General features: G+C 42.8%; 1 protein-coding gene across 3 annotated transcripts in view; it reads right to left on the bottom strand.

Moving 5' to 3' along the window:
* The window catches only part of scaf11 (SR-related CTD-associated factor 11), a 49,593-nt gene that overhangs the window by 12,830 nt on the left and 20,088 nt on the right, over window positions 1-16,675 (bottom strand). For all 3 annotated transcript variants that reach the window (XM_047017707.1, XM_047017708.1, XM_047017709.1), the window contains 4 exons: window positions 16,140-16,265; window positions 8,093-8,193; window positions 1,048-3,258; window positions 42-343 (listed from right to left, as the gene is read on the bottom strand). In XM_047017707.1, the coding sequence (XP_046873663.1) occupies window positions 42-343; window positions 1,048-3,258; window positions 8,093-8,193; window positions 16,140-16,265 (2,740 nt within the window). The remainder of the gene's footprint in view (window positions 1-41; window positions 344-1,047; window positions 3,259-8,092; window positions 8,194-16,139; window positions 16,266-16,675) is intronic.

Raw genomic sequence — 16,675 nt, 5'->3', positions numbered from 1 at the left:
AAATAGTAAGGGATTAGGTGGAGTATCCACTTTTCACTTACCTGAGTGGTGCGGCTATCTGGCTGGGCGGCTGTCAGACTGCCATGCTGCATGGGAGGTGGTGGTGGGGGAGGAGGGGGGAGGCCCTGGGCTGTCACACAAGGAACCTGTAGGAGAGGCACTGTGGGATGGAGGTGTATGGGAACCTGAGGCGGCATTACATACGGCGCTGCTGACTGCAGGTTGACCGGTACTCCATGTTGACCCAGGGGATAGTGGAGAACATTAAAATGGGGATGCATCACACCTAGGGAGACTTGACTTTCACTCTGTGTTTGAAGAGTCAGATCATCTTTAGGGAGATCTACAAAAAGATATGATTTGAAATTAGATATGGTACCAATAAACACGTGTCCTTAATTTCATTTTTGTATTAAATATTTATTTGATATTAAATACATAATTTATCATTTCTTCGCTCTCTCGTCTACATAAAGTACAAATGGAGCTGCCAGACTAATCACAGGGACTCGCAAGTACGAATCAGTCGCAAATATCCAAACTTATTTGTATTGGCTTCCTGTTTACTGTATGTCTAACAAAGCACTAAACAGGGCTTGACATTTCAAACGTTTTGGTCACATATGCTCCAGAAATTGTGTTTGTGAGACTGATTTCTGCGAATGTTTAATACAGATTTCATATTGGTTAATATTAGCTGTCAGTCACTCTTTGTACCTGTGCTCAGTTGTCACATGACGCATTTCAACCAGCTCTCACGCAACACCCTGTATTTCCCCCATCCCATCTCCCAGAATTTTTGTGCCCAAACGTTAACAGGTATGGTAATCTCAAGACAGAATGTTGATCAAACTTGAGCCCTGTAGATCTATAACTTTAAAATTGTAGTTGTGAAAATTGATCAAAATCAAAACAACCTAAATGCAGTTGAATTTTAAGAAAATCAGAAGTTGCCAATTCAAAAATATACAGGTGGTATACTCTAAGTCTTAGAAACATTCAAGCATTAAAAAAAGCTGTTCTAACTAAAGAAGGCGTCTTTCTCACCTGTTGTGGGCTGGTCTTCCTCTCGTCTGATCCAGCCTCCTCCTCCCCCAGCACCTCGCTCCCTCCTGGAGTAATAGCTCTGCACATCTGCTGGAAGTGTTCTCCTCACTGCCCAACTGGAGGCTGATGACCAACCTGATCGGTCAAGAGGCAACTCACCAAGATCGGCTTCTTTCCTACGACTACCTCGGTTCTCATTGAACCGGCTGTATGAGTCACTCCCTGAATTTTTGGCTGTCCCTGAGAAATTGTTTCTTGACTGCCAGCGATTTTCTCCTTGCTCCTCCGGCTGGTTGCACATCCGGTACCCTCCCTGCCCAGGAGATCGGCGCTCAGATCCACCGCAGCCTGTTGGAATGCCACAACGTCTCCATGAGTCAGACAACCCACTGCTTACTTGATCATCCCAGCGATTGTTTTCATCCACTGACAAGGTCTCATGGCTCCTGGCACCAGCATCTCCCGCGGTCTTTTCCTGAACCCAATCTGGATTGGTTAAACAGCCCTGATCAGGCGATGGGTCTCCAAAACTGTCGTTTTTGAAGCGGCTCTTGTCTCCACCACCACTCCTGTGATCTGCCCTCCAACGTTCTCCACCCCAGCGGTCCGTCTTCCAACTTGGCGACTGAGCCCCTGAAGTGGGCTGTTCAGGGGATGTTCCACGTTTGTACAGTCTTGTCCTAGACCTCGATCTTGAGTTGGAACGAGATCTATTTCTGGAGAGGCTTTTAGATCTAGACCGCCTTCTGCTCTTTTCCTCATGATTGCATTCTTTTTTGGATGAGTCCTTCTTATTGTCCCCTCCCCTATCCCAGCTGCGGATATGAGTGGAGTGACTTGAAGGCGGGCTGCCATCCCTTTCCCTTGTGTGTTCTCGAGAGCCAGAACTTGAACCTTGGGATGAGTCTTGTCTGGAGTCTTTCTTTGGAGACCAGGTAGTGCTGGCAGAGTGGAAACGAGATTGGCGCTGTCTACCATTCCTTTTGTCCTGGCTCTCCATTCCTCTTGAGCTCTCTTGTTCCTGCTGACTCACGTTTCCAACTAGCAAGCTCAGACTGGTGGGTGCCAGGAGCTCTGCATTAATTATACTGCTTTCTATTTGTGGATTAATGGTCAGGTCGTTGTTGTGCTCACTGCTAGGTGTATCACAGTCCATTGGTACACCGTCAGTGTCATCCCTTGATTGATTTTCCACTTTGGTTGTGGTCTTAGAGATTTCATTCGTCCAGTCTTGTGAACTGTGAATTCTAACATTTCCAAAAGCTTTATTTTCGGAGGTGTCTTGAGCTTTCAGGGGCTTGGTATCAACCGGAGAGTCAGAGAATTGAGAATCATCAGCATTCACAGCTATTGAAATGTCCTTTTTAAAGTTCTTCTCCACTGAATCTGCAAAAACCCTTACAGGATAAGCATTTTCATCTTGTACTTCTTCCAAATGTTTGCCAGACTGTAGAAACTTTGGACTTTCCAATGGCAACACAGAGCTGGAATGGAGTGACGAGTCTTCTTGTCCTGAAAATGTTTTTTTGTGATCATCAGCCTGACTCCCATCAAATGACACGCCATGGCAATCCAGAGATGCTTCAGTTGGTGAAGAAGGAACCCCTTCTTCACTGTCCGTCTGTTTCACTAACAGTTGTTCGTCTGGAGAACTGTCTTTGTCTACCTGGCTCCTAACTTCGCCCTGCTCCAGTATGAAATTGCTTAACAACGGTTTAGGACCTTGTTCTTCATTGACAAGGCTAGAATTCTGATTCCACTGCAATGGAGTAGATTCAGCATCTGAGTTTCCAGATTCCACATTGTTTTCCTCTTTACCTTGCTTATTCTTTTCAATCTCCTTGTCGACTCCATCATCCTCTTCACTTGCTGTGAGCCTGCTCAGGAGTCTAGGAGTGGTTTTCCTTCTCCCATGGCCTGCCTTTTTACCTTCTGACTTTCGGCAAGCTGGCCTTTTGCCCTTTCTAGTTGCTAGGGGGGCTTTGCCAAGTGGGGGTGACATGTTTGCAGACAAGTCTGAGTCCGAGGACTGTGACTGTGAGGATGCAGCATCATGCAGTGGAGCTTGTTCCTGGGCTCTGCTGTTACGGTTAGAGCGTCTAGAAGTCATACACTCAGTCTGTTTGAAGGGAGATCTTGAACTTGATGTCCGACCCCCTTTCTTCTCCCCTCCTTTTGGGCAGGTGACTGCATAACCTCGTCCTTGAAATACTGTGGAGCAATTATATTAATTTAGTTACATTTAGATTTAGCAGACGCTCTTATCCAGAGCGACTTACAGTAAGTACAGGGACATTCCACCGAGGCAAGTACGGTGAAGTGCCTTGCCCAAGGACGCAACGTCATTTTCGCGCAGCCAGGAATCAAATTGGCAACTAGGGGTGGGCGATATGGCCAAAATCTCTTATATCACGGTATGAGTAATTTTATATCACGGTTACGGTATATATCACGGTATTGTAATTGTTCTGTAAATTCAATTAAGAAATGGTACAAAATAACCATACCGTACTTCATCATCACACTTGATTATTTATTACAAACAAAAACAACTGCCTGACATGAGACAACACTTGAGTTAAAAACAAAATACTTTTTTACAAGTTAAGTTACGAGTACGAGCGTTCCGATTGGCTGATGCTTAGTCATGCCATCCGCAACAAGAATAAGGTGTGGGTAAATATTGGTTTTATTTGAAGCACAATTAAACTGGATCTAAAAAGAAAATTATTTTACGTGCTTCACTGAGCTGCCAAACTAAAACATTGCATGCAAAATAAAACATTTCAAAATAGAAAGTGCTACTGACCTAACATTTCATGGCTCAAAGTCTTATAGCTTGCTGTCGCATGCCCTTCAGATGGCCAACACCTGTAATTTGTCTTTCTTGTCCTTTGGCCTTGGCTAAACCAGCTGCCACACTCTCCCTAGCATCAAAATCCTAGCTCCATGGGTTAGCTCCATGGCCCCGCTACGTAACTCAGGGGTGAGCAATACATTTTGACAAGGTGCCACATGAGAAACTTTAAATGTGTTGGAGGGCTGCATCAACAATAACTTGAACTTAATTCTGCTCACTATTCATTTTCCCCTATTTCAAAAAGCAGTAAAGTATATATTTTGATTAGCTGCTACTGGTTATCAGAAGAATAAGGATATTCTGTAAATAGTAGAGCTGTCAGACGATTCAAATATTTTATCGCGATTAATCGCATTAATCTCATAGTTAACTCACGATTAATCGCACATTTTTATCTATTGTAAATGTCCCTTGATTTCTTTTTCATCCATTCTTTTTTCAAATTTTAATGCTCTTATCAACACGAAAAAGTGGTTCCGATTGCTTTGTGCGAATGTTTTTTAAAATTGAAAACAACATTGCAATCGCCTGGCTTTGACGAGCGGGCGGAGAATTCGCATCAGCTGTGTGCTTGGCCATCAAAATGGTATTTTAGACTCCACGACGTGCTGCAATGATAGCTCAGTTCACAACGACAGAACACACTGATCACTTTGGTCTTGTCAATGGAACCATTTGGCAACCTTATAAAAGTAAACTTTCCTTCCAGAATCTTATTGGCATTCATTTCGGCGTCTGGCGCTGGCAATCAACTCAAAACGTAAAGTTAGCCTACTACCAGAGAATGTCTAATATCCGTAAACGGGCTCTGCTACTACTCTTTAGCCGGCTCGCAAGCCCAAACAAGTGTATGGCGTGCCTGTTGTTTTGTTTCCGGTCTAGCTAGATCCGGTGTGGTATTGTAGTTTTCTAACGTCAGTGGTTGTTGCAACAGAATGTGAAAAAAACTACAAAGTTTGCTAAGTCAAAAAAAGCGTTAATCGCGCGATAAAAATATTGACGCCGTTAATTTGGGTTTGCGTTAACGCCGTTAATAACGCGTTTAACTGACAGCACAAGTAAATAGTTATATAAATATTTTACATGTTGGTCAACTAGGAAAAGACTATGGAAGTAACAGTAAAAACTAAAATAATCATTACACATCAGTGTTTCATTTTATTTGTAAATAGTTAATCTTCACCAACACTGAAAAGTTGTTTTGCAGTATGTTAAAGATATGTAATTGATCAACTTTATACAAAAAGCTATACTTTTTTTCAGTTCATTTTGTTCTGTGAGAGGAATCCAGTGGGCTTGAACAAGTGCATCTCTCTTACCAACCGTCTCTGGAGGAGGGGATCCCTCTCTGAATTGCTCCTCCCAAGGTTTCTTCCATTTTTTCTCCCGGTGGGAGTTTTTCTGGGAGTTTTTCCTTGTCTTCCTTGAGGGTTTAGGTTGGTTGAGGGGCAGTTCTATGGGCGCATGTGAAGCCCTCTGTGACATGCTTGCGTGTAAAAAGGGCTATACAAATAAATTTGATTTGATTTGATTTGCATCGAAATCTGGCTGAATGTCTGAGGTGGATATGCGAACAGCTGACAATTGATGATCCAGGTCTGTAATTTAACTAGCAAACCATCAGCCCGCGCCCACTGAATCAGTCAAGTTCTTATTATGTCCGCGTGTATTACTTGAGAAATTATCCTAACAGGTGCTCAGGTCGTAATTTCAATCACACAGCATGGAGCAGTGTAGGCCTACAGGAGTGTGAGTTCCTTCAAAGAAGAAACAAACGCTTCGTTCCTGGAGAGGCAGCAGATGCGAGGAGGTTAGGTGCACCGGTCAGTGTTTCCCACACATAGACTAATTTGTGGCGGTGCGCCACAGAATCAACACCGGCCGCCACATATTGCGTTTCGTGAAACATTTTTATTATCGATATTTAGGTTAAAACACGCAGCGTATTCGTTCAGCTGCATTTCCTTTCCCCTGCTCTCCCTCCGTCTCTCTGTCACTCATGCGTGTTTCTCACATATGCACACAGTCACAACATCAGCACACGTTAGCAACAATGCATACATACGCCGTTCTGGTAAGACCGACAGCTATATCAGCGAGCTTTCAGCATTAGTGCTGTAGCTAAAAGTCAAGGAAAGTTGAGGCTACTTTTCGCTACTCGAAGGTTCCCCTTCGTTCTTTTGGTGAGAAGTCTCAGGAGATAGCTACTTACCCGGCGTCCTGGAGCCGACCAGTTAAATAGTTGTTTAGCACTAGCGTGGCTACATGCATAATGCAGAAATGATATGTTAGTTGTTGTTAATTTTGTGAAGGTGTGAATCATTTTGGATAAATATTTAATGTAACAAATTATTAACAAATTAACTGTGTAACGAATTATTAACGAAGGAATAATTACGACTCCCCCCCCGGTCTGACAACCCCCACCCCCCTCCCCGCCACAACTAGTTTTCTAATCTGTGGGAAACACTGCCGGTGCGACCTAGGAACATTTTCAGTCGCACCCGTTCAAATTTAGACATTGGTCGCACTCTAGAGTCCTGTTATTATATTAAATATTAATCCAAAATGATTCACTCCTTCACAAAATCAACCACAAACTTCGGCATATGCAGGTAGAAACGCTAGTGCTAAATAACTATTTAACTGGTCGGCTCCATGACGCCAGGTAAGTAGCTATCTCCTGAGACTTCTCACCAAAAGAACGAAGGGGAACCTTCGATTAAGACATGTTCATAAGTACCTGGCGAAAAGTAGCCTAAACTTTCCTAGATCTTTAGCTACGGCACTAACGCTGAATGCTTGCTGATATAGCGGTCTGTCTTACTAGAACAGCGTATGTATGCAATGTTGCCAACGTGTGCTGATGTTGTGACTGTATGTATGTGGGAAAGACGCATAAGTGACAGAGAGATGGAGGGAGAGCAGGGAAAGGAAATGCAGCTGAAAGAATTTGCTGTGTTTTAACCTAAATAGTGTATACGAAACGCAATATGTGGCGGCCGGTGTTGATTCTGTGGAGCACCGCCACAAATTAGTCTATGTGTGGGAAACACTGAAAAGTATACCGTGGTTGAAACAGTATAGCCAAATCTCTCCCGGTAGATACATTTCTACCGTTGCACGATATATACCGTCATACCGCCCAGCCCTACCGGAAACCTTCTGATTAATAGCCCGATTCCCTAACCGCTCAGCCATCTGACTTGCTTTGGTATTTGCAAACATGTTACATGTAGCACAATATGCAGGTGCTAAGTAAGCCATTTCTACACAAAAAACAAACAATATGAAGAGAGAAAAATATCCTTGGTTTGAATACATTACATTTCACACTACTGGTTGTGAGTAATTGATGTGGTCCTCGAACTATAATCGTCTTATTTATTAATTGTATTTGTCATGAATAACATAACAGACACCAAATAAATATTAAGGAGTTGTGTGTGATCTGGATTCCAGAAGAAAAAAATACAAATAGACTTGAATGATTTGTCATTTAAATCACCTTGTAACAAGCTGGTACTAGGTGATCACTCAGAATGCAAGTGGAATCTGAATAAATCAGACCCTTGCATGAATTATGCAAGTAATCTCTTGCACTCATTGGAGCTTTCCCAACACATAACGCTATATTGACTCAATTTTATCATGTCTCTTTAACCTGGATAGTCTTGATTGCTAGCAAGTGTAAAATGAATACATTTAGACATGTTAGATAATCAATTCAGTGTTATGTGTTTTCATACACAACAGGATACACGTTGACAAGCTTAATTACAGCCTTTCATTTTTTTATACTAAATCATATTAGCAAAATCTTAAATTATATTTCCAAACATTAGTAAACTACCCATTTAACCTGTTTTTTTTTTACGGTAGCACAATAACTGAACTAAAACAAAACTGAAGCGATGTACCAGTGGTCTGAAACCCACTTTGCTTTATATTTTGCTTGTCCAGTTAACACTCAATATAGATAGTTACCCAGGGCTGAGGGTGACTAAGCCTTACCTTTATGAATTGGCTTTTAAATTGAAAAACAATTTCACTCATTTCAATACTTCCACTACTGCCATCCACTACTGAATTATATTTGCTGCTTGGGGTGTTTAATTTGATTAGAATTCTATGAATTTCAGCTAACTAAGCCAATTCGTAATATAGAATGCACACAAAACTTACCAAAATGGCCAAAGCCAGAATGTGTTGTAGAAATTGAGAAAGGTGAGAAGCTTCTAAGGGGGAACTGGCTGTTCCTCCAACCAGCGGCATTCAACCAGTGTCTATGGAAAGAACATTGCATTACACAAACATGTTGAACAAACCACATCTATCTACAGTATAATTCCAGGAATCTGTGTGTTTGTCAGCCTGTCTGTGTCTGTGGCTAGATTAATCTCCAGAACAAGCATTGTATGAAGTTGAAATATGGCAGGAGCTTGTTTGGGACCCAAGGACTACAGTGGACCATGTAAAGTTGCTTGGATGCACAGTTTGCAACAATAAATATTAATAGTGCATCCGGAAAGAATTCACAGCGCGTCACTTTTTCTAAGTTGTTCTGTTACAGCTGTCCAAAATCCACATTTTTTTTTTTATCCTCAAATTTCTACACACAAAATGATAACGTGAATATATTTTTTTGCAAATCTATAAAGAAATATAGCTGCAAGCAGCAATGAGGTAGCAAAGCATTCAAATGACCCAGAAAACAATTTAGACATCCTCAGAAGAGGGTTCAAAGGGCACGCAGCAAGTTTGGTGTGAATACATCAAAGATTTGTTGAACCCAACTTCCTGTTTGGCGGCTTAGCTGCACATTTGGCTGTACCGGACGAATGGTTTAGAAAATCTAAAAAAACGAGACAACTTTTGTGAGGTTTGGTCTGAAGATAATCTCTGCCAAATTTGGTGAAGATTGGACAACATTTGTAAGAGGAGTTTTTTTTCATGAATTCAAAACGGCGGCCGCATCAAATCGGCCGGTAAAACACCTTATCATGTGTCACACACAGGACCTTCCAAGATATTGTGAGACAAAGGAATCACTTAATAAAAGGCAAACTAATCAACAATTAGCCAAAACGCATTTCTTCCTGCGGCCACTCCCAGTGGTCACATGACACAAAATTGTTTGGACATCCTCACAAGAGGCTTCCGAGTCGAGATACCGAGTTTGGTGTTGATTTCTTAAAGAGTTGCTGAGATGACCCAACTGGTTGCTTTTTTGCGGACAAACGGTTTTTAAAATCCAAAATCTTTTGATAATTTGAGTGAGGGTTGCTCTGACGATGATATTTGCCAATTATGGGGAAGATTGAACAAAAATTTAAGGAGGAGCGAGTTTTTAAATGTTTAATGGCAGAAAATCTATAAAACCGGAAATTGACACCATAGGGCAGGGGTGTCGAACTCCGGTCCTCGAGGGCCGCTGTCCTGCATGTTTTAGATGTTTCCCTGCTCCAACACACCTGATTCAATTAAAAGGGTTGTTATAACGACCATTCATTTGAATCAGGTGAGCTGGATCAGGGAAACATCTAAAACATGCAGGACAGCGGCCCTCGAGGACCGGAGCTCGACACCCCTGCCATAGGGTGTGTTGAACTTGTCTTGATCCAGGGAATCCAACGGTAACTCATTTTTGAAAATCGGTCATACGGTTCAAAGGTTACATGTCTCAAGTCCAACTTTGACCCATTGGTGGCGCTACAGTGCTCCACTGGGAGACATGAAACTTGGTGTAAATAAAGAAGGGTCTGTCCTTAATGAGTGTGCCAAATTTCACAACTTTTTACCATACGGTTCTAGAGGCTGCCAATTACTCAAATTGCACAAGAATAAAAATAATAATACAACTAACAATAACAATAGGTTTCCTCATGACGGAGGAATCCTAATAAGAAAAGGTAGAAACACTTAAGTGGCTCCGCAGCTTCGCTGCTTGGCCACCAATTATCGCATGTACATAATTATTCACTTTTTTTTTAACTTTTTTCTACTGATCATCCTTGAAATGTTTCTACAACTAGGAGTCCACCTGTGGTAAATTCAGTTGAAGGACATGATTTGGAAAGGCACAGGCAGTCTATATAAGGTCCCACAGTTGACCAAGCCATGAAGTCCAAGGAATTGTCTGTAGACATCCAAGACAAGGCCAATATCTGGGGAAGGGTACAGAAAGATGTCTGCAGCATTGAAGGTCCCAATGAACACAGTGGACTCCATCATTCGTAAATGGAAGAAGTTTGGAACCACCAGGACTTTTACCAAAGTTGGCCACCCGGCCAAACTGAGAGATCGGCGGAGAAGGGCCTTAGTCAGGGAGGTGACCAAGTACATTCTGACAGAGCTCCAGCGTTGCTTTGTGAAGAGAACCTTCCAGAAGGACAACCATCTCTGCAGCACTAGGGCTGTCACGATAACTACTTTTTCTTGTGCAATAAATTGCACCAAAATTAATTGCGATAAACGATATTATTGCACACACGTCAATTTTAATTTTCAGTCCATCTTATGCCACTGATTACATAATAACCGCCCCCCCCCCCCCGCCCCCCGGCGAGTTTTCATGGCTGTTCGCGCGTCTGTTAACAGGGCTACTTGGTTCGTGTTGCCTTTTCAGCTTGAGATATACAAGGTGTGGCGTGAGAGCGTGTGAAATGGTTGAAATGCATGTCTCAGGGCCAATGCGTGAGAGTTGGCAGCCCTGTGTTTGTCAAAAGTTTGCAGCATATTTGTAAATGCTGTTTTTTTTACCGTGTTTAATGGCTGCATCTCTTTGGCTATATAGCGAGTTACGCTATCCATGAGTGTGCGCCATTTCGCCCTGTCACGTTTATATTTGCACTGTCGGGAAAAGGCATCTGTAACAGAACTGTATGGAAGACCCCTTTCCAGCTCCAGCTGCAGTTGTTTTTCACAGGTTGAAAAACTGGGTGGGATAGACAGTTATGTATTGCTAGGGGAGATGTTGGGTTAGTTGCCTCTTTTCGTTTCCACTTGTTTTAAACAAAGTTGACAACAAATGTTCCCACACCGGACCTGAAGATTGTGGCTTTGAAACCAAGTCAATTTTTGCTTGTTCTTCCTAACTAGCTGTAGATGTCACGAAACAGAACACTTTATAACACAGTGAGTTCTTCTCTTCACCTGTCGGTGTCCGCTCTGTGTGTGTGGAGACGCTAGTCCCGCCTACGCATTAGACACAGAAAGCAGACAAGGTGACTGAGGCAGCGGGATCGACTAAAATGTTGGTGACATTCGTTCTTATGTAAAAATGTATATAATCATTATTTGTTATTATAAAAATGATCAGTTGCCATATATCGCAGCACAAAAAATTGCACTCATTTCCATATACCAGTGGTTCTTTTTTCAGTGATGTACCCCATGTGAAATATTTTTTCAGCCAAGTACCCCCTAACCAGCGCAGCACATTTTTGATTGAAAAAAAGATGTAGGCCCTAATACACAGCGCTATGCCATTGTAACGGATGTGTTCAGGGCATGAACAGGCACAACTCATGGGTGGGTTTTTAGATTTATTTGCTCCTGCAGAAGACAATGAAACAACTAATTGCCATCTTATTTTCTCTTTCTTTGCACCTCAGCTTCCCTCAAGCAATACAAAAGGTGTGTTCATTCAACATTACATCACATATTCAATGCACACTACTAGCCAAGAGCTATTCAAATTTGACCAGAAAACATTCAGCAAATGAATGTTAACATCACAAAAAACTATATCCAGAGGAGATAACAGTGCCACCTAAAGCAGGGGTTCTCAAACATTTCAGCCCACGACCCCTAAAATAATGGTGCCAGTGACTCGCGACCCCCGCATCCACGGAGGTGGTTTATGTTAGCCTGACGTTGTCATACTCATAATTCTAGTCAGAATATAAGTCTGAGAACTCTCCGTTGGGCTTTGACTACAGGGCGTGTTTCAAACGAGCCTGGAAAACAAATGCCTCTTCGCTCAATTGGATAGATCTACAACCAATCAGAGCAACAGAGTATGTGACGTATGTTAAGCACCGCATAGTTGTTGTCAACAGAACTAAACTACAAGCAGACTTGAAGTATGCTTGAAGAATGAATACAAACGATTTTTTCCAGTGTTGTAAAATTAATTTAAGGGTAGGGAGAGTACTTGCTCACACGGTCAACCTTTTTGAGCGAAACAATAAAGGGCAATGCATATACGAACAAGTTCTCCGTTTAGGATTACAACTCCATCGGGGCCAGCTGATAAATTAAACTTTTACCGAATCCCCTAGGAAGGACGGCAAAAACATATTTTCCATTGACAAATGCCTTGATTGCGTCTCTCTGTTCCTCTTTCAAAATTAATGCGCTGTCGATGTCTTCTAAAACAGACTCGATGGCAGAATCATAACATCCCAGATCTCCAGCGGTAGCCATGTTTGTTCAAAACGAATTCAACTTAAGCGCTCTTTTGTGTCGTGGGTGATTACGTTACTGTTGATCATCTGTCCATCATCCTATAAAGCCCACCCGGCAATTCAATTGGTTCGCCCAGATTCTGTTTTTCTGTAGTTGGTCCCCAATACGAGACCCTCCAGACCCAACTTTCCGACCCAATTTTTTTTTGGGCGGGGAGAAGTTGGGCTGGCAGCCAGGCTAGGTTTATGTATATGTGGGAGTAAAAATAGGCCCTGGACTTTGATCCAGACCCGCCCACCAGAACCGCCACAGCTGCCCTGCCCGGCTAATGCATGCACATTGTGAGTTAGATGTGATGCTAGTTCGGAAGATCAATAGTTAATGCAAGCACGCGTAGCGCGCAATCCATTTTTTTGTTGTTTTTCTTTTGCCTTTATTTGAGCGCAACATATTTTTTGAGCTTTGTGTAAAAAAAAAAACTAAGCCGTTTTTCAATTGGTAAAACTTTGTGCGTAGCAACCCACCTTCTGACTTAAAGTTTCAATGACTTTCCGTTATGTTAAATGACCGGACTACTTGCGTAATAATATGAAAGATGTGAATTAGAAGCTAAAACCCGTTGCCAATGACAGCGGTCATAAACTTTTCGCAGCGATGCATATCAAGAAATTACAGACCTGCAAACGCAGACATTTAACCTACATATGGCCCATACAAATAAACAGAACTTTTTTGGAACATTATGAAGAGCCGTATAATAACTATTTTTAAAGGATTTTAGAATGGATGCGATAAGTCAACAATATATTGACTTATCGCAACAGGCCTATGCAGCACTCCACCAATCGGGCCTGTATGGTAGTGTGGCCAGAGGAATGACACTCCTCAGTAAAAGGCACATGACAGCCCGTCTGGAGTTTGCAAAAAGGCACCTGAAGGACTCAGACCATGAGAAACAAAATTCCCTGCTCTGATGAAACAAAGATTGTACTCTTTGGCCTGAATGCCAAGGGTCATGTCTGGAGGAAACCAGGCCAATCACCTGGCCAATACCATTGCTACGCAGCATAGTGGTGGCAGCATCATGCTGTGGGGATGTTTTTCAGTGGCAGGAACTGGGAGACAAGTCAGGATTGAGGGAAAGATGAATACAGCAATGTACAGAGACATCCTTGATGAAAACCTGCTCCAGAGCACTCTGGACCTCAGACTGGGCAACGACCCTAAGCACACAGCCAAGATAACAAAGGTGTGGCTTCGGGACAACTCTGTGAATGTCCTTGAGTGTCCTTGAGTGGCCCAGCCAGACACCCGATTGAACATGTCTGGAAAGATCTGAAAATGGCTGTGCAGCCACGCTCCCCATCCAACCTGATGCAAGCTTGTAGCGTCATACTCAAAGAGACTGGAGGCTGTACATGCTGCCAAAGGTGCTTCAACAAAAGTATTGAGTAAAGGGTGTGAATACTTATGTACATGTTGTTTTCATTCTTAATTTTTGCAGATCTATCAAAAGTATGAAGCAAACTTTTTTCACTTTGTCATTATGGGGTATTGTGTGTATAGGGCAAAGAAGTAATTGAATCAATTTTGGAATAAGGCTGTAACATAAAAGTGAAGCGCTTGAATACTTTCCAGATGCACTGTGTGCAAAATATTAAAATACAAAAACATATAGTCTAGGCCTAGTCTACTGTAATAAGCGATAAAACATCATGTGGCCACTACTACACATTTAATTTGTCTGCTACCTTTTGCCAGCCCTCTCTCCTGGATTTGCAGACTTTGAGGTTCTCCCTGGCGTTCTGATTGAATCTTCAAATTCTGAATAATCTTTGAGCAAGCTCTTAATCTTTGGCTCTGTTGCATAAAAAACTGGGCACTCTTTTTGCCATGGAGCAACCAATAGCAGTGTTGCTGGTCAAGGTTTCTACTATCGATACATACCCCCTTTTAAACCAACGTATGAACGTGCAATTATCCCAGACAACTTAAACAACAGGGGTGTTCGAAGAACCTAATTAGCTCGTTTGTAGGGTACAGCCAATCAAAGTCGGCAAAGAAGCCTCCAAAAAGGAAGCAAGGTAGTTTCTCAGCAGATCTTTTCTGAATTGACCGCATCCTTGGTATATATATCGTTCCCCCCGACTGATCCGGGGATCTCAGCTAGGATTGAGGCCTGCCTCACAGACATCTCCGCCTGGATGACCGAGCACCACCTCCAGCTGAACCTCGCCAAAACAGAACTTCTCATCATCCCGGCTAAACCCTCCATCTCCCATGATCTGTCAATCACCCTGGGATCTGCAACGGTGACCCCTTCATCCTCTGCCAGGAACCTTGGGGTTACCATGGATGACGAGCTCTCCCTCACGGCCCACATTGCCGCAGTCACCCGGTCTTGTAGATTCACCCTCTACAAAATCCGGAAGATCAGGAGATACCTTTCTGAGCAGTCCTCTCCAAGTTGGACTACTGCAACTCGCTGCTCGCTGGTCTCCCAGCATGTGCAACCCGCCCTCTTCAGAGGATTCAGAACGCAGCGGCCCGTCTGGTCTACAATTTACCCAGACGCTCCCATGTTACCCCGCTCCTCATCGCTCTCCACTGGCTACCCATCAACGCCCGTATCAGATTCAAGACCCTGATACTGACCTTCCGAGCAGTGAACGGGACAGCACCCGACTACATCAAGTCTCTCCTGCAACCTTACACCCGTCACCTACGGTCTTCCTCAGACAACCGCCTGGTGGTCCCACCGCTCAAGACTGCCAGGTCCCAACACAAGCTCTTCTCCTGCCTGGCCCCCAAATGGTGGAACCAGCTCCCCACCTCCATCAGGGACACTGACTTTCTCCCCACCTTCAAGAAAAGGCTCAAGACGCACTTGTTCCGGGAGTACAACGGCACTTAGGAATGCTTGGCTGGACCTGTTGTTAGTTTCCTCCAGGATCACAATGACTCTTATTGAGTGACTTGTTGCTCTTGTAGGTTAGTTATAACGAAGGTAAGTCTTGTACTCGCTGTGAAATATTTTACTATTGCTTGTTCTTCTACAGGTACAGTCCTGCACTTTTTTGTGGTTCATGTTGTTTTAATTTGTAACTTGTATAACTGCATGCTTTTATGGGTCTTCCCTTTTGGCACTTGTTTAGTTTTTTCACAATGTATGCTTCATGTTTTGGGTGCTTGCAATGTTTGGGACTACCTCGTTGTTATGATCAGTGACCTATGCTCTTTTGTAAAGCTCTCTCTTGGAAGTCGCTTTGGATAAAAGCGTCTGCTAAATGCATAAATGTAAATGTATATGGAATTGGGACCCCGTTCTAAAGACGTTCCCCAAAAATTGTGACCTCTAGGGGGCCCTGCAATAAACAAAGATTTGGCACAGGTCATCTTCAGACCAACCCTCACAAATGTTCACAGTTTTTAGATTTTCGAAACCGTATGTCCGGTACAGCCAATCAAAATTGGCAGCAGTGCCGCCAAACAGGAAGCTGGGTCGTAGCTCAGCAAATCGTTTATGGATTCACACCAAACTTGCTACGTCTACTCGGAACCCTGTTTTTTTGTCATTTATCCTGCTTGGCCCCCCTCATTGCTGCTTGCAGCTATATTTCTTTATGACTTGGTGGTCAATCAAATCTCTTTTTGCGGCTAGCTTAAACATTTTCCCTCAAAATGTTCTAAAACAGAATGCACACAAGCAGAAAAGAAAAACCTTCAGTGGATTACTACAATTTGCAAGGGAACATCTCACAAAAAAACAACACATGAATTCACAAAAAAAATTGATAAGCCAGTCATGTGCCATGCTCACCTGGAGTCTCCCAAAGCAGAAACAGGCACAGCAGCCAACAGCCATGGGAAATTCTCTATCTGGTGCCTACACTGTTTACGTCCAGATACAGAGAACTCCTCCTCCGCCACCCAAAGAGGCTCAGAACTGTTGAGTAGACAACTCAGTCAAAACACATGCAGTGTTATTCTTTTGTTTATTGAACGAACAAAAGATTCAGTCGATGATACCAGACATTAAATACATGTTTTAATACTCTGTAGTGATGTATAATTGTTAAGTTGCAACATAATTTCCTCAATATTTATCCTTACACACGGACAATAAATAATCTGCTATTTGGGCAACTTCCTAAGCAAAGTTAAGTAAAGTATCCATGTTCTTGCAATCCATAGGGCCTATTATGTAGGCTACACAAAGAAATACCACTGTGTGCAAAATTCATAATACATGATAATTCGCCACATCTGCCTGCCTATAAAAATAGGCACATTACATGCCTTCATTACCACATGTGCCTAAAACAAAACACTCGCTAGCGATTGGGTTGTCTCTGG

This window comes from Hypomesus transpacificus, unplaced genomic scaffold (assembly GCF_021917145.1).
Source record: "Hypomesus transpacificus isolate Combined female unplaced genomic scaffold, fHypTra1 scaffold_62, whole genome shotgun sequence".
NCBI lineage: Eukaryota > Metazoa > Chordata > Actinopteri > Osmeriformes > Osmeridae > Hypomesus > Hypomesus transpacificus.
Note: the sequence above shows the minus strand (reverse complement) of the source record. Positions and strands in the feature narration are given on the sequence as shown.